Source organism: Rhinolophus ferrumequinum, chromosome 9 (genome assembly GCF_004115265.2).
Source record: "Rhinolophus ferrumequinum isolate MPI-CBG mRhiFer1 chromosome 9, mRhiFer1_v1.p, whole genome shotgun sequence".
In the NCBI taxonomy this organism is placed as follows: domain Eukaryota; kingdom Metazoa; phylum Chordata; class Mammalia; order Chiroptera; family Rhinolophidae; genus Rhinolophus; species Rhinolophus ferrumequinum.
Genome location: NC_046292.1, coordinates 8,623,519 through 8,648,957, shown reverse-complemented (window position 1 = coordinate 8,648,957; position 25,439 = coordinate 8,623,519). Strand labels below are relative to the sequence as shown.

Genomic DNA, 25,439 nt, shown 5'->3' with positions numbered 1-25,439 from the left:
AGCCACTCAGAGGAACCCGAGTGAAGCCTCTGACCAACTTTAACTGTCAATCAGACTTAATTGGGTATTAAAAAAAATGGGGGGGAAAAACAGGGCCGCCCTCTAGCTCTGCGCCGCTGCTGCCCCGGGAGCGAATGAACTAGGCGGCGCAGACTCGGGCGTCCCATCCACGCGCGCTCCGCACCCGGGCCCTCTCCAAGTTGGAAAGGACAAAAAGAAGGCAATAAATGCTAACAAGGGAGAGAGAGGGAGCAGGATCGAGCGGCAACTCCCAGCCTCTGCTGGAAGAGAGAGGGAGGGAGCCGGAGAGAGCGAGAGCGCGCGAGGGCGAGCCATGCACGTAAAGAAACTGACACCCGGACCCCCCACTTCTCCTGCACGTTGCTGGCAATCAGAGCGCGTTTAAGCAATTTCCTGAGCCCAAGAATAGCAATGAGTCGGGAGACTTTCGCGGGCTGAAATTGGGAGCTCCAATCACTCCCCCCCACACTTTTTTTTTTTTCCTGGAGAAGGGGTGGGGGGGGCGCTACAATTTGGAAACAGATTTTTTTTTTTTTTTTATCTTGCACTTTGAAACCGCGGGACTGTAGCAGGGTGCGCGCGTGTGGTTGGTGCCTTTTTTTTTTTTCTTCCCCTGCCTAAACTCCTCTGTCAGCCTGTAAACATTACCTGAGAATTCCCCAGCCGAAAAGGCGGCTGGGGCAAGAAACTTCTTGTTAGAACTTCCCACCTCCGGCTTTCCCTCCACCCCTCTTACTGTCCCAACCTTCTGAGACGCTGTTTCTCCTCCCGAGGAGGGTTTATCTTTTATTTTTTTCTCTTTTTGTCACCCGGTGCTTTGCATTTGGGAAGAGGTGATTTCAAGAGTGGCCAGGTGGGACGCCTCTCTCCCCTTATTCGGTTTATTATTGTTTGGGGTGTTTTCTTTTTCAATTCCTGTTTTGTTCGGCCCGGGGAGTTTCGCCCCCCGCCCTGCCCGGCTCCGCGGCGCGGAGGATGGTGTGGAAATGGCTGGGCGCGTTGGTGGTGTTCCCTCTGCAGATGATCTATCTGGTGGCGAAAGCAGCCTTCGGACTGGTGTTGCCCGCCAAGCTGCGGGACCTGTCGCGGGAGAACGTCCTCATCACCGGCGGCGGCAGAGGCATCGGGCGCCAGCTCGCTCGCGAGTTCGCAGAACGCGGCGCCAGAAAGGTACGGGGGCAACTGCGAGTCCAGGGGGTGGGGGCTGAAGGTGAGGGCGTGCGCCCACCTGCTGCCGCTGCTGGAACCCGCGCCCAGGGTCTGAGGGTCGCCGGCCACCCGACTTCTCTGCGCCACCCGCAAATGCTGAGCTAGTCAGTTTCACATTGTAAATTTCCCGGGTACCGGACTGTCGCTTTTTTGTCAAGTCAGAAGATCCACTCCTTTGGGATCCGTGACTGACTGGCGGGCTGTTCACCCCCACCCCGAAACTTAGGAGACCCACCCATTTCCCACATTGCTTCCTCCCAGAGGAAGGTGTTGTGTTCCCCCTCTCGTCTTCCCCTCTTTGCCACCACCCTGCTGAGTGCAGGGTGTGTGCGCTCCTCGGTAGAGCTGGGAGCAGCCTGCTAGCTGGCGCTTCATATTTTCCTTGGCAACCCGCTTGCCAGCCCCAACCTGGGCTGCTGCCGCTCTGGAGGCTCAAAGACCGGGGATAGATACTTGCTTTGAGTTTGAAAAGGAGGGGTCTGTCTTGGATGGTCTGGCCTGGTCTGACAGGCACTTGGAGGCCCAGGTGTCTGGAAACCTGGAGAGAAGGGGACAGGGCTAACCAGCAGTTGATAAAGAGCCCTTGTTCTCACCTTCAACCTTGCCCCTCCCCCCAAATACAGCCCCAGAGGGGATCCCTCCAAGTTCTGCTTTCAACTTGTCTGTCGTCCCAGCACCTCTTCCTCCGGTTTTCCCAGACCTGGTGCCCGAGAGTGGGGAGGGTGAGCCGGCTGTCACCCAAGTCTGACCCAAGCCAGGCTGACTCACCCAGTGACTAGAGCAATGGAGAGAGATTTGAGGCGGGCCGGCCGGGGTGTCTCCAGCAAACCCTGTGAAGAGGAAGAGCAAAAACAGGGAATTCGTTTGAAACTTAAACTGTTGAGAGCAAGGGGGGGTGGGGGGGAATGAAAGGGCCAGCAAAGCCAGCTGATCTGACAGGGAGCCACATACCTAGGAGATTAAGTAAATATGTACTGTAGAAAACCAAACCTGCATGTAATTCCAGGTTGCTTTTGTTTTGTTAAATACTGCCCTGAGATTTACAATTCCTCTGGGGTGGCACAGACTGGGACTGAACTTTGGAGCCTCAGCTATCAGCCAAAGCTGATCGCCCATTAACTCTTCCTGCACCGGCCGTAGGGGCCTGTCCTGGCCGAGCTAGCTGGGGTCAGCTGTCCGGGTCTCCTGCTTCTCCTTGGGTGGTTTGGACAGCTGCTTGACCTTGCAGTTGGAAGGGGAGTTCGGAAGTGTTTTTAACCCTTGGACACATGGAAGAAGGAGAAGTAACAGTTGTTCTCAGCAGTTTCATTTCCTTGGGGTGATGTCCCATTCAAGGGCTCCCAAAGCCCTTTGTGGAAGGGAATCAGGATGGCGGATGAAGGGATGTGGAGTTTGGGACAATTGCATGGGGATTAGGACAATCGCGTGTGATTGTCATTCCTTAGCTGTCTGCATCCCACAGAAACTTTCTACTGACTCTTCCAGCTGGCCCAAGTCCTAGGTCTCTTACTGCTCTTGTAACTGGCTGCAGTAGGCATATGAAGAGCTCCTTTAGTCAATCTGGAAAAACTTGACTGACCATAAACAAGCCTAAATTGAAAGAAGTATATGGCTTTGAGGGAGGAGGGTAGAAGAGTACAGAGTGGGCCCTGCAAGTTCATGCACTGGGAGCCACGCCTTCCAGGGAATAAACCATGTCTTCCAGGGAATAAACCCAAGCCACTTAGAAATATGTCTTAAATTGGTGATCAGGTCACCAGACACAGCATCCATGGGGAACTATGAAATTTCCAATGCCATTCTCCCTCGGTTCAGTCATCGGACCAGTCAGGATTCCCAGAGCGCTCCCTGGAACTCATAATTATCTGACCAATTACTTGAGCTACTTTCTAATGAGCCATCTTCTTGCTGTCACGGTGGAGAATTTGGAACCCAGGCTTTTTGCCTGAGTCTCTCTGGGGCCAGTGAGAGGGTCTTGGAACAACCTCCAGACCTGGGAGTGTTTGGAGGTCCAGTGGGCTTGGGGACAAACGGCCAAGCGTGGCGGGGTGGGGACTTTCCAAGGGACTGCTGGAGTGGGTTGTGTGAACGGTGGACTCCTGAGCGGCTGAAGAGAGCTGGGGAGGCCCGCGCTGCCAGGCAGCCTGCAGTGGTGTTAGACAGGCAACGGAGTCAACCACAGACGACGCTCTGCCCTTTGGTCGAAATAGAAGCTGCATCTGAGCCCTTCCAGCCTGGATTTGGGTGGGATTGGCCCTGGAGGGGAAAGCCCCCCAAAAGAGAAAGAAAGGAGGGAGACCTGCGTCTCTGGAAGCAGCTGGCATGTGCAGAAAAGGTCTGTTTACTTTGCGGGGGAGTGACAGTTTTGCCCAATGACCTTGAGTCAAACAGGGTTTGGCAATGTTTGTGGGCAGTAGAGTGCCTTAGGCTGCAAAGGTGACCCAAATGAGGGTTTTTCTTAAAGGGTCACAAAGGCTCCAGGAATTAGAAAGTTCCTCACCTGGAGACAGTTCTCCTTCCCCACCATGTACTGAGGTTGCCACGGCAGGGCCAGTCGTGCTTGGGGTCTTTAAGGGGAATGCTTTGGCTGGGGTGTTACCCACTACACTCCTTTTGTATTTTCTATGTCCTCCTGCAATTCCTCCCCGAAAGCATTCATAGAGCGGGGGCCCATCCCTCTTCCTTCCAAGGCTCTTGGCTAGTGAGCTGGCCCAGCCTCCAGTCTTTGACCTTGACGTGGTTTTAGCAGGAGCCCTCGGGAGGAGAAGTGGACTGTTTGTTTGTAAGTATTTGCAGTGGCTGTTCCAGACTTTGGTCCAGTATGAGGAAGTGGCTGGACATGAAGCCTGGGCCATGATTGCAGGCAGAGGCCACATTCCACGGCCGGCCCAATCCCTCCACCGAGGAGGGGTAGAGCTGGTACTGGGACCCCTTTCCTGGAGGTAGTATGAGAACTGGATCAGAATTACATCTGTCGGACCCGTTTCATGGAGGTAGTATGACAACTGGATCAGAATTATATCTGCCTTGCTATTATTGAATTTGCAGGACATGGGTTTATGGCCCTATTCCTAAAGCAGGTAGCCAGCAACCAACCCTTTATATAAATTGACAACTCTGATTGTTCATCACATCCGTTCAGCAAATCCCATATCCTTCCCGTTTCTGGCACTGGGGCAGGCCCCGGCCCAACTATCCGTGACAATGGTCTTTGAGAACTTAGTTCAACAAACTTGCCTGAGGTGTCTGTCTGGTGTTTGATGCCGCGTTTGACCCAGAGAGGAGAGGTGGGTACAACAAAACTGAATAAAGACACAGAGATGTGGCCAGATGCTCCCACAGTCAAGGCACAAGTTCAGTGTGCATGAGCTTCCTGTGGCCGCCATAACAAGTTTCCCCTAACTCGGTGGCTTACAACAATAGAAATTTATTCTCTCCCAATTCTGGAGGCCAGGAATCTGAAATCAAGGTGCTGGCAGGGCCTCACTCCCTCCAGAGAGTCTATGGGAGAACCTTTCTTGCCTCTGCCGGTTTCTGGTGGCTCCTGGTTGGTGTTCCTTGGCTTGTGGCAGCATCACTCCAATCTCTGCCTCCATCTTCACGAGGACTTCTTCCCTGTCTCTCTGTGTGTCTCTGTGTCCTCTTATCTTCTTATAAGGACACCAGTCATTAGATTTAGGGCACACAAGAAATTCAGTGTGACCTCATCTGAGATCCTTAACCAATTATACCTCCAAAGACCCTGTTTCCAAATAAGGTCCCAAGGTGAGTTTCCAGGTAGACATGAATTTTGGGGGGACACTACACAGAGGAAGCCCAGTGGAACTGTTAGTCTAGCTCACAGAAGGCTTCATGAAGGAGGTGGCGTTTGAGTGAGCCTTGAAGAAGGTCCAGAGTTTCAACCAGAAGGGATGTGAGAAGGGTGATCGAGGTACAAGAAACCACCTGACCAAAGGCTTGTGTATCTGGCTGAAATTGGGGGAGGAAGACAGAAGGCAAATAAAGAAAATATTGTTAAGGTGGGATAGGGAGCTAGCAAGGCAAGCACTCAGACTGTGAGTTAGGCCAGTGTTGGTATGAATAGGAAAAAGGAGAAAGAGAGCAGAGAGGTTCCGGTAGATAATCTTGTGGATCCCAGAGTAAAATATCTGTATTAAACAACTGATGTGTGATGGAAGTCCCAAAGGTGGCAGGGGTGGCGTGGGGGACAGCAGTGGCCTGTCTCCCTCATCCTCATTCCTGAATACAGCATTTGTTGGGAATTTCCAGGAAAAGTACTGGGCTCCCATTTGACCTGTCCTGGGAGTCGGAAGGTAAACTACCTGTCCTACCTGGGGCGTCTAGAGGAAGCCTTTCTGCTCCTAGCATCTGGCCCTCCGGGTTTCAGACAATGGGCTTTATAATCTGGGCTGTCTTGTGAATAGACAAACACCTCCCTGTTATGGCCCCACCTTCTTCCCCTGGGGAACAAAGCCAGCCACATCTTGGGTCATTGCCCCCTCTGGCCTGGTTCACCCGAGCTAAGAGACCAGAAACTGGGTGCTAGACTGGGCTCGGCTGAGACCCTGGGAAAGTCGCTACCTGCTCCAGGCGGCAGCTAAGAAGCACAGCTATGGAGAGAGAGGGGACACGATAATCGCTAAGATCCTGGCCTGCTCTGAAAATCTCGTATTGTACATCAGCATCCCAGGAAAGCTCCCTGAGTTGCGAAGAGGAGACTTCTGCAAGAAAACCCATTTGTCCTAAGGGCTGCTGATTTCAGCCTTTCTTGCTAGTCATCAGATTCCACTGAATGAAAAAGGGGCTTCTGGGTTGGGAAATGTGCCCTGGGTGGGTAGGCCACTCCCCCACCCCCACCCCAGGTAGCCATCTGCCATGAATTTATTTCAGTTCTTGTAGATGTTAATGTTTTCAACCTGTAGCTTTGAAGAGAGAAGGGGGGCAAATTGCCCAACTAGCATATCAAGCAGAACTTCCTGTTTTTCTTTTTAATCCTAAAATCACCAAATTGTGTATCTGGGCTTCAGAGAATGCTCCCTAGATCCAGTAACACAGAACCTGAGTCAACAAGTCCCTCTTTGGTCTGTCTACGCAGTAGCACATCTGGTAATTCTTGTTCAGACTCCAGGTGCTCTGGAACTCCAGTGTTTCAGAGCGCAGGGCACTCGTTGACCCCTGCACAGAGCCCTTCTGATTTCTTTGGCATTATGCTTACCTCTCTGGTCCGTTTCCGTCTTGTTATTGGTTGAGGTGTCACTTGAGAAAAATCATCTCAGCCATATTCATGAGGTTGCGCCTAGCTGTCCTGTTCTCTCCGGGAAAGAGATCTGGTTGTGCAATCACTGCCGCTTGTTCCTGAAGGCCTGGTCCCAACCTGCCACCATTACAGTCCAGTATATTTCTGGGCATCAGTTGAAGACGGATTCCAGACCCAACACACTCTCCTTTGTCTTTGGGCAAAAGCAGGACCACACCTAGAATGTTATAAGATGTTCCCCTGTTGCCTTCAGAAGACACAACCTAAAAAGTATACCCAATATGTGAGATATTTGAAAGGAAATGTTTGAAACATTATTCCGATGAACCACATAGGCCAGGAAACAGTTGAAAGCACTGAACCGGAGACAAGTGAATCTCTGTAGGTGTGGCATTCTCCAGTGTGTGCTCGGGAGGGTGGTATTAAGAGTTCTGAAAATGAGGACAGGTCGGATTCTCACAAAGAGAGTGCGAAAATACCAGAACAGGTTAGCCAACAAATGGTGGATGGGACTCATTCATTTATTCAACAAAACTATGGTGCCCCTTTTGTGTGCCGGGTACCATTCTAGGCACTGAAGGTACAGCAGTGAACAAAGCGGGCAAGCATCCCCACTGTGTAAAGCCAACAGTTTAGTGGGGCAGGCAGATGGATAATAAACAAGATACATAAAAGAGATAGTACGTTAGATCATAGTAAGTACGAAGGAGAAAACAAATGAGGCAAGGCGTACTGAAAAGGCCACAGCAGGAAAGGAGGGAGCAGCATTCTATACAGAGGGAAGATGAAGGGCTCTGAGGAGAGAAGGTACCTGGGATATTTGGGGAACAGCAAGGAGGCCAGTATGGTCTGAGCAGAGTAAGTGAGAGGGAGTAGAGGAAGAGTATGGTGGGTGGGGGAACAGGGCAGGGGTGGGGGAGCAGGGCATGGGGTGGGAGAGCAGGGTAGGGGTGGGGGAGCAAGGCAGGGGTAGCAGAGTAGGGTAGAGGTGAGAGGGAAGGGATGGGAGAACAGGCAGGGGAGCAGGGCAGGGGTGGGGGAGCAGGGCAGAGGGTAGGAGAGCAGGGCAAGGGCTGGGAGAGCAGGGCCGGGGTGGGAAAACAGAGCAGGGGTGGGGGAGCTGGCTAAGGCAGGCAGGCAGGGCCCAGCAGTGATCTCTAGAACATTGGTTTTAGAAGATGCTGACGCTGACGTGTCCTCCGGTATCTTTACAGTCAAATGAAGTGTATGGTCGGAGGGGGAATCTGGGTAGGCTGCTGTGCAGCTGGTAGAGTGGGTGGGAGTCACCCGGGACCCAGGCCTCAGCGTCTGCTGGGGAGACCTGCTGTCAGCCGGGGCCGGATCTGTTCTTGCTCATGTCTTGGGTGAAAAATGCCGCCCAACTCGAGGGTGACGTGGCTCTGGGGAATTGGGACCGTGTTGGATTTGTTCTTTAATTCAGCCAGCCAGGCCTTGCAGCTGCTGCAGGGGAACCCCGTAAACAAGGTCCTCTCCAGGGGGCACTGACGTCTTGGTGCGATGACCATCTCCAGATTGATAAAGCCTCTGATGCTTTGGACCGATGAGTGCACTCTAGCAAGGAATAATGCGTAATTGCCCTAAAAATAAAATAAAAGGGGCTGTATTGGGACCCGGAGTGAAGGCGATGATTTCTGTTCTGTCGAAGGACTTCTGGTCAGTGTTGTGGTCAGTGCTGGTCCACACTGTGAGACGGGGCTGGTGGGTGTCAGGAGCAGGCTCGGAATGACCAGGACTAGAGGCCATGACTTAGGGTGTGGGGCAAATCTGTGGGCGTTTTTAGGGGGCTGGAGACAGAATGGGCCGCCTCCCCTACTGCACAGGCATGGGACCTAGGCCAGGGGGCATGGAGGGCCACAGGCCCCTGAGCGTGAAATAGGCAGGGCACCCGTCCTGGGATCCCCTTCCCGCTCTCGCTCTGGGAGCTTCTGCAGGTGAGCAGGCTGTTGTCAGCCGGGGGAGTTCGGCTCTGGGTGACTGACTATCCAGGCCCCTTCACCCCTTGGATTCTGTGAACAGTCATTACCAGAGTGACGTCAGTGAGGACGTTGACCCAGCCAGGGTCCGGGGCCAGGAGGAAGACGCCAGATTTAATCTACCGACATTTAAAAATTAAAAGAAGGAAACCCTTCTCAGCATGACCTCACCAGGGTCTTTCAGCGCTTATGTCAGGTTCTGTCAGTTGTTTGTCCGGGTTTGTCAGGGTGCTGGAGAGACGACAGGAGGAGGAGATGGAAGGCTGAAGGGCACACCTACGTTCACATCCTTCGCTCTGAACGTCAGCTGTAACGTAGACCCTGTGGCAGGCGGTGGGGGTGCTGATTGCTTCCTTGAGCTCCTAGTAGTTCGTGTATGTGACCGTATGTGATGGTGGTACAACACGTGGCTGTTGTACTGTATGTGACTATAATATTGTATGTGAGTGGTACTACGTGCGACTATAGTATTATCATTAATACAGTACTAACGTGACGGCGGTACTCTACCTGACTGGTACAGTGCATGCGTGTAGCACTGTGCGTGACTGGGGTACCGTAAGTGACTGGGGCACTTCCTGGTACTGTGCGTGACTGGTACTGTAAGTGACCGTGACTGTGCAAGACCGTACAGAGCTTTTTCACCTTCACTGTTTTGCCCATGCCCAGAGGAAGGTGGGGTCAGCAGCCCATTGCTAAGATGCAGGTGAAGTGAGTTGCCCAGGCCTGTGTTGGACTTTGAACCCAGGATTCATAGCTTCCAAGGAGGAGATGGAAGGGTGAAGGGCACACCTACGTTCACATCCTTCGCTCTGAACGTCAGCTGTAACGTAGACCCTGTGGCAGGCGGTGGGGGTGCTGATTGCTTCCTTTCCCGCAGGAATAAATCCCCTCCGCCTGGCCGGCCTACCCCATTCAGGGTTATGGAGAGGTCAAGAGGCAAGCTGTTAAATAATGGGGTCTAGTACACAGAGGGTTCTGGAGAGAGGACTGATAAGCATTACGGGAGTCAACAGGATGGGGCCAGGATGTAGTTAAATTTACTTTTACAAAAACATTTTTTTAAGCACGAGTAGCAATATTTGCATACAATGACTGGGATACTTGCCAGAGGATTGAGGTAGTCATTGGTTATCAGGCTTTGCTTTAAACAACTAACTGATAAGCAGGAAACCAGCACAGCCATATTTCATCCATGTGACAACCAGGGTAGCACCTCAAATATGCAGGGAGCCAGCTTTCAGGGATGAGTGAGTGCTGGCTCCTTCCAGCTAAACCTGAGGTCACCAAGCTGGATCCTTTGAAGCGACTGAAAGCTCTGACACAGAAGGGAGGGATCGCTGTAAATTCAAGGAAATCTTAGAAGACTTCTTGAAGGAGGGTGGGCACTGACGTTGCAGTAAGTTTTGATCTTTTGCTGGTTGTAGAGCCCTTCGAGGATCTGAAGAAAGTATAAACCCTGTCCCAAGAAGAATGCACAAAGATATATAATTTAATACTTTTAAGGGGTCTTCGGACACTCCCCCGCTCCTTCCATGTCCTCATGCCTATCCCAGACACCAGGTTAAGAAGGCTTGGACTAGATCTGATCAAAACCCATCTAACTCCTTGAGGCTTGGAGTCAGGCCCAGGACTGAGGCTCAAGTCACAGGCAGAAGACCTCTGGTATCGTGCGAACTAGAAGCCAGGGGCAAGCCCAGGGTGGACAGTGCAGATATGTGGCCTGGTGGTGCTTAATGCCAATTCAGTCAGCCTGGCAAAGGCCCCCCAGCCCAAGCCTTTGTGACTGTTGGCCTTCCCCCGCTTTGGGGAATGTGACCTGAATTCCATTTCAGTCGCCTTTCAGGAAAGGAGGTAGAAAAGCATTTGGATCCATGAACCCTATGGTCATTTTTGTCCACATGGAAACATACTCCTGGGGTGTTTATAGATCATTGTCTCCTGTCTACATGTCCCCACTTCTAAAGACCTCTGACCCATCTAAACCCTGACAGCCGCCAAGGCAGCCCCCAAACACTAGTTGAGGTTCTAGACCCATATTTCCCAACTGGGTCCCAGAGCCCCGCCCCAAGGGGCTGCGAAAAGGTGTGACCATGTGGGAGGTGGAGCAGATAGGCTTCTGAGGGGCCCCCACCTCCCCTGAACTAGAGCAGCTTCATTTCTGTTTCATAGTTAAAATTCCACGTAAGGGGTGTGTGTGTGTGTATGTGTGTGTGTGTGTGTGTGTGTGTGTGTGTGTGTGTGTAATGTCATTGCTATAAAGAGAAAAAAGAATAGGTTTGAAAATAACTGTGCTAGAAAATTACTCAGGACACATTCCTCTCCCCACTTGATTTTCCTAACTTGGATCTATTGAGTGTCTTCTCACTGGGTCCTCAGCCTTTGGCTCTTCACTCCAAGGTGAGGAAGCTTGTGGACAAAGGGTCCTCCTCTTAGTTTGTGCCTTTGCCCCTCAGGAGAGGGCCCCCCACTCCCACACCAGGCGTGTGAAACTCCAGGCCCTGCTCACCCCTCAGCCAGGGCCCCTCCACCACCACTAGGGAGCCCTAATTACTCAACCAAGACTTAGCCTCCCCACAGGGACCCAGTCCAAATTCAGCTTCCAGCTTTTGGAAAATGTGACGTAGCCACCCCAGCCCCAAAGTCAAGGGCTGGTCCAGAGGCAGTGTCCCAGCTGCCAAGGTCTTTTGAGCGGTAGAATCCAGCCCACCAGCCAGAGCATGTATGCCATTTGTAGTGCCAGCCAGGGCTGCTGGGAGTCAGTGTCCGATCCCATAAATTCTAGGGGGCCTCCCAGCGACCTATGTGACCTTGGACAAGTAACGTGTATCTCCCTGGGCTACAGTTCCCCCGTCTGAAAAATGAAGGTGTGACGATTTCAGTGAAAAAACATACGTAACCTCCAAGTTCAGCATGAGAAGATTTGCAAGCAATGATGGCTCCATCCATTCAGGGAGGGGGTACAGTGGACAACCCCTAGCCCCAGCTCTGTACCTTTTGCTTATTGGACCAGGTGTTCTGCTGGGCAAGAGGGACAAAAGCAAGGGACGTGCTGACCGGACTCACCCTGGTTCTGGGATTCCCCAGGAAGGAAGGGGAGAATTCTGCCTGTGCCACAGAAGCCCTCGGGAATTTCAGCTCCTGACCCTTTCTGGAAGCCCATGGGCAGGAATCACTCTCCCCATAGGGAGGTCTCAGAGCCTGTTGAGATGACTGGTGACAACAGCCCCTTTCTTCATGGGCAGGGGCTGGTCCAGTGCAGGCCCTTCTGTGGCTGAGGAGTGGAGGCTGGTCCAAAGCTGGGCATCTGCTCTGGTCCCGGCTGCGCTTACAACCACCCAACTTCCCCTACATAGGCATTAGTCATTTTCATCTCTGCATCCAAGTAGCTCAACTGGTCAGGGTTGGGCCGTGGTGAGGTCAAAGTCATGGGTTACCATGGCAACTCGCCACGCTTTGCAGCTACTTGTTGCCATGTGTCTTCTCCAAAATATTGTAAGCTCCTGGGGGACAGGGGACACATCCTCTTACTCGCCGAGTATTCTAGGCACCTGGTACAGTATCTGGCACACAGTAGGTGCTTAATAAATGTTTGTTGCCTGAGAAAATGCATGACTGACCCATCATAGCTAGTTCGAGCCCATGTTTAGTGAGCACCTACTATGTGCCAGGGACCATTCTGAGCACTTTACAAATAATAAAGTTATTTACTCCCCATAGTAAGCGCCTTCATGGGTACTATTATCAACTTCTTTTCACTGGTCAAGACTCTGAGAGTCAATAACAAGATCACACAGCTAGTAAGCAACCAGTTAGGATTTGAACCCAGGGCATCTGCTCTTGAACCAGTGAGTTTTGTTGCCTCTCTCAGTTAATCGTTCTATGGAACAGAATAGATCACATTGACAGCCCCTAGCAGAGTCTGTGCAGTGCGTGCCAGGGAGTCTAAATGGGTCAAATACCGTCAACTACAGCTTTTCTGATGCTGGGTCTAGAGGTGTCCTTTAGATTGGTTTATTGACTCATGTGACCGACCAGAATGTCCATGGGGAGGTCTAACTCCAGGCATAGTTTGCAGGACTCAGTGTTGTCAGGACTCTCTCTCCTTAGGCAGGGCCTCTCTGCCCTGGGGCTGTTCACACCTGCCTTAAATCCCCCCAGCTCCCAGTCCAGTAGACAGACAGACTGGTGTCCTCTGCTCAGCCGTTCCAAAGGGTCCAGGAATTGAGTCTCCCTGGCTGTGACTGGGTTGAGCCTGAAGCCATCACTCATGATGGTTCAATGACTGATTGGCCAGCTGTGGGTCACAGGCTGTCTCTGAACCAGGGGTGTACCAGCCGCAGCCACACCGTGGTGTTTGAGAGTAGGGAGGTGGGTTTCTGTGGGTGAAATTGGGGGTGCTGTTACCAGGAGCAAGGGGATTGGGAGCAGATGTCTAGTCCTTCTTCTTGTGGAAGGATCAATCCAACTTGCAGTCATCTCAAGGGGAAACTTCCAGGAGATCCAGGCCTGCCCGTTAGCTGTCCTCCCAGGTCTAGTCCTGCAGACCTTTTCAGGTCATTTACTGAAATGACTCACAGGTATAAAGATCAGATGGACTTTTCAGGGTTGAACTGAAACCTCCCTGCCCTCAGGGAGTTTATAGTTCAAAGAGACTAAATAAGCAGCCACTCAAGGTGGCCTAGCATGTTGTCAACAGACCTCGTTGTCATTTTTTCTAGATTTAAGGTCCCTGTGATAGGAGAGTAAAGGAAGGCCCTTTGCTGGGTCCCTGTTCATGGTGAGATTTCCCTGGGCATGAGAAGCCCGCTCTCCCTCCTTTCTGGCTGCAGGCAGGAGAATAGAGGGAGCTGATACCAGGTCCTTCCAAAGTGGGAGGAAGAGTTTCTGGGGTCCTTTAGAGCTCCCAGGACCGGTGGGACGCAGTCGAGCCCAGCCGGCCCTGACTGACCTCTCACCAGCTCCGAAGCAGGTCATCGTGGGGAGCTGGGACCAGCATGACTACAGAGGGCGGCATGACCTTCCTGCAGGCAGGCAATCCTGCCAGACACACGTGTGAAGTCAGGCCACCCTTGGCTCCCATAGCCCATGTCCTCACTTGGCAGAGAGGGGGAGTCTCACCTCACCTCTCCAGGCAACTTCTGTGAACACACAATGAGGGGGTGGGATCCTCCAGATCCTCCAGAGGCACAGGGCCAGTGTGGGCTGGGCACACTGCGCCCTCTGAGGCTCACGCCTCCTCAGCTGGCAGATCCATTGTCCTGGGTGGGGGGCCCCCTTGAGCCTTCGTGTTGACAGATGTGTATATGTGTGTGTGCACATACACTCACACATGTGAGCATACGCACCCATGCTTGTTTGTTTGTTTTCCTTAAAGGAGCCAGTATAGAATAATGATTTCCGATTTTGAGCTCAAGAGTCAACAAACCAAAGTTTGTATGCTCGGTGACTTCCACTCACTTGCGGAGTGGCTCAGGCCAAGTTACTAGACCTCTCTGAGCCAGTTTCCTCATCTGTAAAATGGGGATTCTGTGAGATAATGTATCACAAGACCTGAGCACAAAATGTGTACTTGGTGTGCGTTGGCCATGATGGTCAGATTACGGATCGTGTTTGACTGTCCTCTCCAACGCCTCTTGTGCACTCTCTACAACAGCCTCTGGGGCATTTCTTTATGACAGAAAGGATTTGTCTTAAGTAATACTGATAGGTTAGCATGGGGAGAGGCTGCTATGCCCCTGAGAGCCCTTAGACTTTGGAGCCCACAGACTCTGGTTTCAATCCCAGCTCCTCTGGCTGGAGGCCTTAACCAAGTCCCCTAACCTCTCTGTATGAGCTTCCTGGGGCTGCTCTAACACCTTGCCACAAATGCAGTGGCTAAAAACAGCACACATGTATTCTCTTACCGTTCTGGGAGGACAGAAATCCAACATGGGTTGCACAGGGTTGAAATCAAGGTGTCAGGGCCACGTTCCTTCTGCAGGCTCTAGGGCAGAATCCATTCCCTTGCCTTTTCCAGCTTCTAGAGGCTGACTGCCTTCCTTGGCTCGCGGCCCCTTCCTCCATCTGAAAGACAGCAAGACTGCATCACTCTGACCCAGCCTTCCACCATCAAATCTCCCTGTCCCTTCTCTGTCTGCTTCCACTGCTAAGGCCCCACGTGGTTATGCGGGCCCACCTGGGTAATCCAGGATAATCTTTCTATGTTAAAGTCAGTTGATTAGCAAATTTCATTCCGTCTGCAACCTTAATCCCCCTTTCCCATGTAAAGTAAGATGTTCCTAGGTTCTGGGGCTTAGGATGTAGTAGGTATCCTGGGGGAGGCCATTATTCTTCCAGCCATTCTCTCTGAGCCCACCTTTCTCATTTATGAAGCTGACAGTGCTATGGTAAACCTCCAGGGCCCCTGGGAGGAATCCAGGAGCTTGCTGACTATGCCAGCCAGGGGCTCAGAAAATGATGGTTGGATCTGCTCCGAGCACCGGCTGAATACAAAGCTCTATTTCAGGTGCCACCCAGAGTCACTAGGGATGGAAGATGTCACAGTCCCTGCTGCAGAGCAGCTGGCAATGTGACTAAGGCAGTAGAACGTCATCAGGGAAGGTTTGTCCTTGGAGAGCAAACCAGAAGCGGGAGACTTTCACCCTGCACTGGGTGGGCATAATCTCCACAGAGGAGAAAACTGGGGGCCTTCCGGAAACTCTGGGCTTCCTATGGGGGCAGATCTCCCAGGAGGCAAGGGCATAGAGAGGGGCTCTCCGAGGTCACAGGGACCAGGTGGGCATTGCAGGGAAAACACACACGGTTCCAGGTTCCATCCTCAATCTAGCTAGGAAGACGGACCCGTGGCCCTCAGTGACAGGATGGTGTGGTGAGGGCTTTGATGGAGCAAACCGTGGCAGGAGGCGGCAAAGAGCACAGAGCATGGCTTCCAACCAGTCTTTGAATCGTTAACAAAGTTCTTCCCACATAGAAAGTGACTTACAGAGACAATCTGATCTGCTTCTCAGAGCACCCCTATGAGGTAGGATCTATTACTGATCCCGTTTTAAAAAATGATAAAACTAAGGCTCAGAGAGGTCAAATACTTGCCTGACGTCACACAGCACACACAGAGCCATGGAATTTGAACCCAGGCAGTCTAGCTTCTGGGGAAGAAAGGCTGGCAGTGGTGAGGGCTAGGGTCTAAGGTGAGGATGAGGTGGGGGCTAGAGGAAAATATCCCAGACAGGGGAAGAGCGTGTCTGGAAAATGGGAGATGAGAGAATTTGGCCCCTTTGAGAAATCCCAGAGAGCTTGGGCTGGCTAGAACTAAAGTATGAGTGGGGAGTGGTGGGAAATGGGCAGGGCCAGACCTCACAGAGCTTGTTGGTCATGGGGTGGAGTTGGGACTTCACTGGGAAAGCACTAGGGAGCCAAAGAAGGGTTTCCACAGGATGCGTGAGCAGACTGGCAGAATGGGAGGGGAGGGAAGCCTGATGGTGGAGAGATGGGGGAGGGAGGGGGACTCTGTGGACCAATGAAATCGCTCTCTTCAGGGCTGGTGCTGAGGGGAAACCCCACCACCCCTAGCTTCCTGGGCTGAGGTCCATGCTGGTTTGCTCCCAGCATCCTGGCCTTTGCGGGATGTGCTGACCAGGCCATTCCCCGTCGCAATGTCCCATGCCTCCCCTGAACCCCTCAGCCCTGTGGGCCCGATCCTCAGCCTGATAGCTGGATGACAGCCGCCAGCCCGCCAGAAGGGTCAACTCCGTGGTGTTCGACCTTCGTCTAGCAGAAATTCAACCAATTCCTAATTAATAGCTGTAGGATAGATAGTTACCTGGCACAGCTTGCAAGTAATTTAAAGCTTGTCCTTGGAAGGCCAGTCCATAAATTATGTTTCATTAGTTGAGGGTCTCCCTGAGACACTCCAGCGCAGGGACCTCCAAATTTCAGGGGATGCTGAAAGAGTTCCCCTGATAAAAGTCTATCTTTCCTTTCCCAAAACAACAGCTACATTCTCTCCTCTGCCAGCAGCGTCTGGAGTATTGCCAGGCTTGGGTCCCAGCTCAGCTGCTTCCTGGCCCCACCCTTAACATTTCCAGGACCTCAGTGCCTCGTCTCTAAAATGGGCCAATAGCTCAGGTCCGCAGCCCTTTGAGGACTTGCCTACATGTATGGGTCAAATGAAGAAAGAAAAAAACATTTGAGAGTTTTGGATTGTGGAACCGAAGCTAAGGGGTTGTGGGTTCCCTATAAATGCTAACTGTGGCGATGACTATTCTATGATAATTTTTGACCCTAACTCTAATATGCTTCCGTAATGACTGCTTCTCCTTTTTGCACGGGTAGCGTGGGTGTGCAGTCCCCTCGTAGCTAGCTAGCTGTTGTCAGCTGCCTATTTGGGATGTGTTATACACTCTGCATCACCAAGTGGCCCTGCTGCCCAGGAAAGGGGTGGAAGGCTCGTAACCTGGCATTCAGTCCCCCGGGTACTACTACTGAGCACCCGCTGCGTCATCGCGCTGGCCAGCTTCCTGGGTGTGCGACCTGTGCAGTCACACAGGACCCTGCACTTGTTAATGTCCTACTGTTACTGTCTTGAAATTCTCAATAATTTTGGAACTGCGGGCCCCGAATCTTCATTTTGCACGGCGCCATGCAAATGACGTGACTGGTACTGGTGACAGCTATGCCGCATGGCTGGTCAACTTTTATCCTCCTGAGGTCCCCTCATGGGAAGTTTCACAGGAGAGGCAAAATGACTTCATTCATTGGTTCACATACTCAGCAGGCACCTGATTACCATGACAGGTGCTAGGGGGAGAGCCTCCATTCTAAAGTGTGTGTGTGTGTGTGTGTGTGTGTGTGTGCACGTGCGCGCGCCAGGGGAGGGGGCTCAACAATAAACAAGCAAAGAAATTACTATTAAAATTTCAGACAGTGACAAAACGCTGTAAAGACAATAAAACGGTGGCGTGAGGGAGAGGGATTTAAATATTAACTTCAGTGAAAGAGAGGCTAGAATTGGCTCTGGCGTTAAGCTCTGCTGCTGCATTCCTGGGGCGCTTTTTAAAGACCTGGGGTCATTTCTAGGTTCCCCCTAGTCCCCACCAGGACTTTAAGTTGGTGAGGTCCAAGCAAGGGAGGCAGTGTGTGGGGTCCTTGAGCCCAGGGGACTATTTATTCATATGTCTCCATTGCCCCAGCTTCTCACAGTGAACCCTGAAGGCCAAGTTTGGGAGGCAAGTGGGTGAGGAGAGGGCCTGGCTTGGTTTCTCCGTGCATCTCTAAGCTCTCACTACTCCAGGTGCTGCACCTAAGGCTTTTAACGAACCCTCGGAGCCTGGTGAGGGTTTCTTGCAGTTACTTGCACTTGTGACCTTCCCCACACCAGCATAGGGAGGACACTTTGGATTCTGTCCACTTCCCCAGGGGGAGATGGTAAAGCCCAGAGACGCCAAGTGACTCATCCAAAAGTCACACAGCAAATCAAACCCAGAGCAGAGTGCTGGCCTGGCCGGCCCCAGCCAGGCTGCTTTCCATTACTAAGGGTAGTTCAGACAATGGCTGCTGCCAAGGGTTTGCAGTCCAGGGCCGGCCTGACAGCTCCCTGGAATAAAGGGTGGCCCCTTGCTTGGTGGAGGCAGGGAGCACCTGGTGGGGACACTTTGGCATCTGCTTACACCTGGAGAAAGGTCCCCAGTACTAGCTTCGCTGAAGAGAAATGAGCTTCCCAGGAAGCGGAGTGCAAAGTCAGGCACTTCCCCAGTCTGGTGGGCAGAAAGCCCAAAGCTGGGGTTTGGAGGCCCCCTGAGGAGGCACAGGACTGGTCCTTACTGGAGAGGCTGACCCCAGGTGGGTGGAAGCTGCCAGCCCCCAAGGATGCCCCGGAGGAGGGAGGCCGAGCTCCAGCTGGGCGGGTGCCCGCCAGGGGGGCGGTGGAGGAGGGCGTTGGGACGGTTCACGCTGCGGCCAGCAGACTGGCTGCGTGTTGCAATGTCTGGTGGCGTTTGCAGCATCCTGTCCGTGTGTGCAGCTGGGGTAACCTCAGGCCGGCGTGGAGGAGCGTGTGTGGCTTGCAGGCTGCGCGGCCCAGAGGCTGCTGGCACCTTGCATCTCATTTACAGCTCTGGGTTCAGCCGCAGGTCAGCGGCGCCCGTGACATCACCGCGTTTGTTTACTGCTCGGCTGGAGGGAGGAAGCGCAGGCGGTCCCTGCTGCGGGAGGGGTACCCCCCACCCCCCATCTGCGCTGGAGCCCCTATCCACACCCCAACGCCAACCCCGCCCTCTCCCCTGTGCGCACCCCTTACCCCAACCCGGCCCTCCTCCTCAACCCCCACCCCTACCATATGTATCCCCCTATCTGCGCCCCAACCCCAGCCCCAACCCAGCAGCGCCCCTCCTTACCCCCCTCCCCATGTGAGCCCCATCCGGCCTCTTCCCCACCCCTTCCCCTCCCCTCCCCCCACACCTCCTCCTCCGCACCCCTACCAGATGCCCTACCCCACCTCCTCCCTATCTACCTACCCTTTCCATCCTTTTCCAATCCGCCAAATGGGATCCCAGCCCAATCCCCACCCAGGACTCCAGCCCAGCCCCGCCCCATTCCCTCCCGAGACCCCCGCGGTCCCCACCCTCTGCCTGCCCCCGGGCCCACTTTCAGAAACACTTCCTGGAGCCTCCTGCTAGACCCGTTGAGGTTTTTCCACGAGAGGCTCCTCCTGCCACCCCCTCACCCCATCATGTGAGCGGCAGACTTGCCTCCCTGCAAGGAGCAGGCCTCTGCCTCATTGCTGTCCCGGGCAGGGTTGGGATGGCCCGCCACTGTTATTGGAAACTGGCGTGTTTACCAGGGCGCTAGGTGGGTAGCTGGCCTGCTTGGCCTGCATCCAGGTACCTCTGTTTGGGGAGGCTGCCCTGGCCACCTGGGACTCTTTCCTCACTCAGGGCCACCCCTCCCCCTCCCTCTGCTTACACCCAGTGTTCTGGAAGCTGGAAGGACTTGGGGATCCAAGGCAGGATCTTGTTTATTCTCCATACCTGGGACCTGCCAAAGCCGCCTTTCCCTGGAGAGGGAGGCTCAGGGGCTCAGTACATGGCATCCCCGTTTTTCCATGTTCTCAGGCCAAACCCTTTGGGGTCCTCTTCCTCTGGCAGCCCAACCCTGCAGCCATGCTGACTCTCTCCTCTTGTATCACCTCCACTCAAGTGCCTCAGCCCCACCCCCATCACAGCTGACACCTGCCTGCCAATACAGCAGCTCTCCACTGCCCTGGTTCCCACCCCCATTCCAAACCCCAAATTCAGCAGTCAAAACTTGTTCCAAAGGCTGTCATTTCTCTGTTCACAACCCTGAAGGGCTTCCCATCACTGGGAATAGACTTCAAAGCCCCCAGCCCCCATGGCGACAGTCCCCAACCTCCGTTCTCCCACTTGGCTCAACCACTTGGCTTCCTTGCTGTCTGTCCCCCAACATACTAAACTCATTCCCCACCCCAGGGCCTTGGCTCTAGCTGTTTCCTCTGCCTGAAATGTGTGCATGGCTGCTGCTTTCACTTCCCTCAAATCTCAGCCCCAACGTTACCTTGTCAGAGGCTTTCCCTGTCTCTGCCCCCATCTAAATGCCACTCCCAGCCATGAGTACTCTATCTACCCCCGCGAAGCTTCCTTTACCTTCTATGCACTTCTGGCCACCGTTACATATTATAAGTTTGTGTGTGTGTCATCCATCTCCCCACATACACACATGAATGTAAACTCCAGGAGAGTGAGATGGGTTTATTTTCTGTATCCCTGGGCCTCCAACAGTGCCTGGCATACAGTCACCACCCAATAAATATGAGGGAGGGAGGGAGCGAGGGAGGGAGGCAGGACCTGCAGTAGTGAAGGAGTTTGGCTTTGGAGCTGGACTCCAAAGTGTTGCTTTGAAACTTCCGGTGGTGCAGCCCCCGCGAGTTACTTAGCCTGTCCGAGCCTCCTCCTTGCGCTGGACTGACGGTCCCATTTCTCAGGATAGTAATACTGAGGATGTGCACCGTGCTGGAGAGTGGTCTGTAAATGCGGGCTGTCCTCGCCCTTCCTCGGCACCCTCAGCTCTAGGTCACCTGGGGGTCTCCACCAGGAGGTCCAGAGGGAGGAACCGGGGCAGAGGTCATGGGGCTTCAGCCATCCGCCCCGTTTTGCCAAGTGCAGCCTGAGGGCAGAGGGAAGGAGGCCCAACTCTGGGGCCAGTCTCCTAGGCTGTTAATATTTGTGAGAAGAAACATGAGCCCATGGGTTTCTGGCTGGAAGTGAGAAGTTGTTCGCTTTCCGTACAAGTCAGCTTTGGAGACAGTTTCCTGGAGGGTTTTCCCAGTGGTCCCAGCACCAAAAAAATTCACAAGAATCACACCCAGGGAAGAGATGGGGACTTAGCCCGGTTGTCACACTTGGTTTCTGAGCACCTGCTCTTGGCAGGTGGCGGTGGTATCAGGTCTTGAGGGGGTGCCCTCTATCCTCAGGAACATGAGGCACCCATCAGAGCGGGAGACCTGTGTCTCAGCGACCGGAAAAGAGATCTGGGAAGTAAAAAGGCCAGGGACATGCACACAGATATGTACAGCAGCTTTATTCAGCACTGACAAAGCTTGCAACCAACACGCCCTTCAGTAGGTGAATGGATAAGTGAACAGTGGAACATTCAGACACGGGGATGAACAGAAATGAGCTATCAAGCCAATGAAAGCACATGGAGGAAACTGAAATGCATATGGCTACGTGCGAGAAGCTTATCTGAAAAGGCTCCATACTGTGTGATTCCAGCTAGTATATGACACTCTGCAAAAGGCCAAATTATGGAGACAATAAAAATGCCAGCAGTTGCCAGGGGCTGCGGGAAAGGAAGGATGAATGGACAGAGCACGGAGGATTTTTAGGGCAGTGAAATGCCCCGGTATGATTCTGCAATGGTGGATACGTGTCATGACACATCTGTCCAAACCTTAAGAACGTACAACACCCAGAGTGAACCCTAATGAGCACTGTGGACTTGGGGTGACGATGTGTCAGTTGCAACAAATGGTGCTTATATCAGTTGTAACTCTGGTACTTATGTTGATATTGGGGGAGGCTGTGCATGTGGCGGGGGCCAGGGCTGTGTGAGAAATCTCTGTACCTTCTACTCAGTTTTGTTGTGAACTTAAAACTGCTCTAAAAAATAAAGTCCAGTAATGAACCATTTATAAAAATCAGGGATACGGTTGGGAAGTGAGTGTCTGTGGGGGTGAAGGGTATTTTACTTGAAGCCTCTCAAGCCTCTCTGGTAAAGACACACTCGAGCAGAGCCTATAAGAAGAGAGGGTGTGGGGAGAGGGCCACACGGGGCAGAGAGCAGAGAAGAGCTGGTGCGAAGGCCCCGAGAGAAGTGAGGGGGTTGGGAGGGGCAGGGCCGAGGGCAGAGAGCTGGGACTCGTCAGATGAGATGGGGTCGGAGGGCCCTGTGCTCATGGTGAACATGGCAGATCTCACTCGGGGTAAAATGGGGGCCACTGGGGGTCGTGACCACAGTGACAAGGTCTGACCACAGTGACAAGGTCTGACTCGCGTTCTACAAAGATCTCTCTGGCTGCTATGGTGAGACTAGGCTGAGCAGGGGCGGGGGCATTGGGGCAAGGGTCGAAGCAGGGAGACCTGTTTGGGCCGTTGCTGTGGTCCAGCCGAGGGGTGGTGGGGGCTGGGCCCAGAGTGGCAACCACAGAGGAGGCGAGACCTGGTCAGCTTCTGGCTTCCAGGGGTCAGACGGACGGGTTGGGTGTAGGATCAGAGAAAACAATCAATGTGGGACAGTGAGAGTCTCCAGGGGGTAAAGGAGCTGGGCACCTCCTGTCCTCATCAGTCCTCCCTCTGCCCTGAAGGCCCCCAGGATCCTCACAGTGGGGTGAGGGTCCTCATTGTCACCCAGCCAGCAGACACTTGGCCAGCAAGTCTGCGCTGCCCCATGGCAGGTCAGCGGTGTCCCCTCCTTCCCTGGGAGCTGGATGCCTCACCATCCAGTCCTTCTCATGTGGCAAGTGCTCGGTGATACCTGTGCAGTGAAGGGATCTGTCCTTTTATGGGGTCACCTTGCTTCTACAGGTGGAGTTCAGAGGCCGAGGGCACAGGTTGGGCAGCAGACCGAGCAAGTTGGAGTTTGGCCCCACAACGTACTGAGTAACCTTGGGTGTATCGCATAGCCCCTCTGTGCCTCAGTTTTCTCATGTATGAAATGGGTGCAGTACCTCCCTCCTACAGCTGTCAGGACCAGGTGAGAGGCTGCGGAAGGTACTCAGCAGGGTGCAGGCAGGTAGTGAGTGCTTACGGTTATCCCTGTGACTCCCAAGGGGCCGGTTCCAGGCTGGACATCAGCCGGGAGGAAGTCTCTGTGCAGCTCCAGGCTGTGGTCAGGGACCTGTGGAAGGAGGACAGCCCATCTAGCTGAGGAGCTTCATAACAGTCCTCTCCCACAGCTGAGCCAGCGGCAGCCAGAACATTCTCTGCAGGCCCCACGGGGACGAAACCAGTGTAAGCCTACCACTCACAGCTATGTGGGGAAGTCCTGCCTGCCGCGTGGGCAGTGCGCAGTGCAAGGTCCGCAAAAGGGGAGACACGCTCAGCCTAACAGAGAGGCCCAGTGCTTTTGTCACCTCTGACTTGCTGGGGTCACGGGTCAGCGGTGCGACCCAGGTAATGAACCTGAGGCTGCATAAAGGGCAAGGTGCGGCCATGTAGAGTTTGGAAATAGGGCTCCCAGGAAGAAAGGTAGAAAGATTAGGAAGTCTGGGAATGTCTCAAAGAGGTACCCCGTCACTGTCATCCATTCTGAAGGGTTGTCTTTGGAAGAAGGGTGGTAGGCTTGTTGGGTGTGGGTGCCGGGTGACAGGCTGGCACTCCCGATGGGTGAGGGCGAGAGGCATCCAACTGGCGTTTATTCCTACAAAAAAAAAAAACCCTTCTGGAAAAACAGCGGTGGCTTGGATCCTAGAAAGGAGAGTGCCATGGATCAAGGGTGGTAGCATTGAGACTTTATTATTTTTTAGCATCAGAATCTTTGTAGAAATGATTGGTCTAGAAGCCTAATGCAAGTCCCACTGCTCTGGATGACCTAGGACCCTATTTACCAAGCCCCCCACCCCTCGGCAGCCTCTAAGGGTCCTCACTGGAACCCCTAGGGTTCCCCAGAGCTCAGTGTGGAAACTTCTGTTACTGAGAAGTCCTCCTAACAGGCAACCTGCAGTCCACTCTGCAGTCGGACAGTTTTGACGCCAGTCTCCGCCTTCTTGGGCCAGGCGTGTGGACAGAGGAGGGTCTGCTAGGTCAGGTGGAAGGATGGGAAGAGAGGTCTCTGAGATTCTGTGGATCTGCCACAATCAAGGCTATGTCTAGAGGCAGAAACGCCCGTGTTGGGGTCTTCCAGGTGTCCGTTACCCCAGCAACTCCAGTTTTCTGGGGGACGGTGAGATCTTCTGCAAGCAAGGAGGGATCTGTTTCTGTTCCTGGGTTAATAATAATAATAAACAGTAATTATAGTTAGCATTTATCGTGTTCTTTCTTCATCCTCCCAACCACCCTTCAAAGTGGGTGCTTTAATAACCTTAATTTATAGAGCGGTTAAGTGGGTTTTCCAAGTTCGTGTAACCCAGCAGTGGCAGATCAGAGACCTGAGCCCAGGCAGTTCAGCTCCTGAGCCTGTGTTCTAGGCCACCCTACTCAAGAGAGAGGGGTCTCTTTTTGGACACAGACAGGGATGACAAAGAGGAGAGAGCTCAAGATTTAACTTACACTCCACACGTACTTATGAAGAGCATGTGTCCATGTTTCAAGTATCACCTGCCCGCACACACCCACTCACGCAGTTCTCATTGGTACCACCCCTGCTCGAAATCTAGAGTGTTACACACGCAGTTTTATTGCTTGCCTATTCTCATCTGGCCACAAGGATGGATTTTGATTAACACCCCCTTGCTGGAGGTGCTGGGTGGAGAGCTGTGCACCCTCCAAATTGCAACCTTCCCACTCCCCACCCACCCTGCACGTGGTTTGGGGTCTCTGGTGGGTATTTTCTTTCCTTTTGCGAAGCCAACTCAGCACCACTCTGGTCCAGAACACGGGGCCCCTGGGACATGAGCTGGCCTGCCAGACCTACCCAGGGACTTGGACCTTTCCAGGGCTGCCAATTATAGACAGATGCTCCTCTGGGGACCCACCCAGAGACCCCCCTCCCCCCCGCTCATGTCACTGGTGGGACTGTGCTCTGCAGCTGAACTCCAGCAATGAACGCGGAATCCAGGCATGAGAGAGAGCCCCTGGGCGAGGGAGGCAGGGCTGGGTAGAGAGCCCCTGGGCGAGGGAGGCAGGGCTGGGTAGAGAGCCCCTGGGCGAGGGAGGCAGGGCTGTTCTCTGGTCGGCAGATTTTTCTAGAGGCCGCCTGTAGCCAGTGCCATGTGACAACGTTCATTGGGTTTTCCTTGGTGCCTGGCCCATGCTGGATGCTGACGTGAGATGAGTAGGATTTTCCGGGGCACCTTGCAAGCTTGTCTGGGAGGTAGGGGGACTCACAAACAGGCCCCAGCACACTGGCATCTCTGTGCTAGTGGAGGTACAAGCAAGGGTTTGTGTTGGCGGTTGGGAACGTGAGTTCTGAATCATATGGCTCTGTGAATTGTGAGCAGTGTGACCTTGGGCAAGTCCTTTTCCCTGTCTGAACCTCACCCATAACATGGAGACAGTAACCATACCCACTGGTGGGAGTGTGAGGATGGAAGAAGAAAACACATGGATGTAGTCAGCACAGCACCCGGCCCCCAGCAAGTGCTCAATAGATACTAGCCATTGTTAGAGTGTTGTTGTGGGGAGGATAGAAGGACCAGCCAGGGAAGCTTTGGGACTGAAGGGGCATTCACGCAGGGTCCTGCAGGATGAATAGGAGTCCACAAGTAGACTTGGCATTTAAAACAG

At 53.4% G+C, this 25,439-nt stretch overlaps 1 protein-coding gene and 1 long non-coding RNA gene across 5 annotated transcripts in view; one reads left to right on the top strand and one right to left on the bottom strand.

The window, feature by feature from the left end:
* The first annotated feature begins 80 nt into the window (after positions 1–80).
* DHRS3 (dehydrogenase/reductase 3) overlaps positions 81–25,439 on the top strand; it is a 40,006-nt gene continuing 14,647 nt past the window's right edge. Inside the window, exons 1-2 of one of the 3 annotated variants that reach the window (XM_033114153.1) lie at positions 614–874; positions 1,042–1,191. In XM_033114153.1, coding sequence (XP_032970044.1) covers positions 1,042–1,191 — 150 coding nt within the window. In that variant the 5' untranslated portion in view covers positions 614–874. Of the gene's footprint in view, positions 1,192–25,439 lie in introns of all 3 variants that reach the window. The other 2 variants (XM_033114152.1, XM_033114154.1) reach the window with 2 other exon arrangements.
* LOC117026907 (uncharacterized) lies at positions 1,200–3,080 on the bottom strand. 2 transcript variants are annotated; one of them, XR_004423852.1, is made up of 3 exons: positions 2,221–3,080; positions 1,999–2,060; positions 1,200–1,768 (listed from the first exon to the last, which is right to left on the bottom strand). It is a non-coding gene; the product is annotated as an uncharacterized LOC117026907 (long non-coding RNA). The 2 variants fall into 2 exon arrangements; XR_004423851.1 differs by having other exon boundaries at positions 2,182–3,076.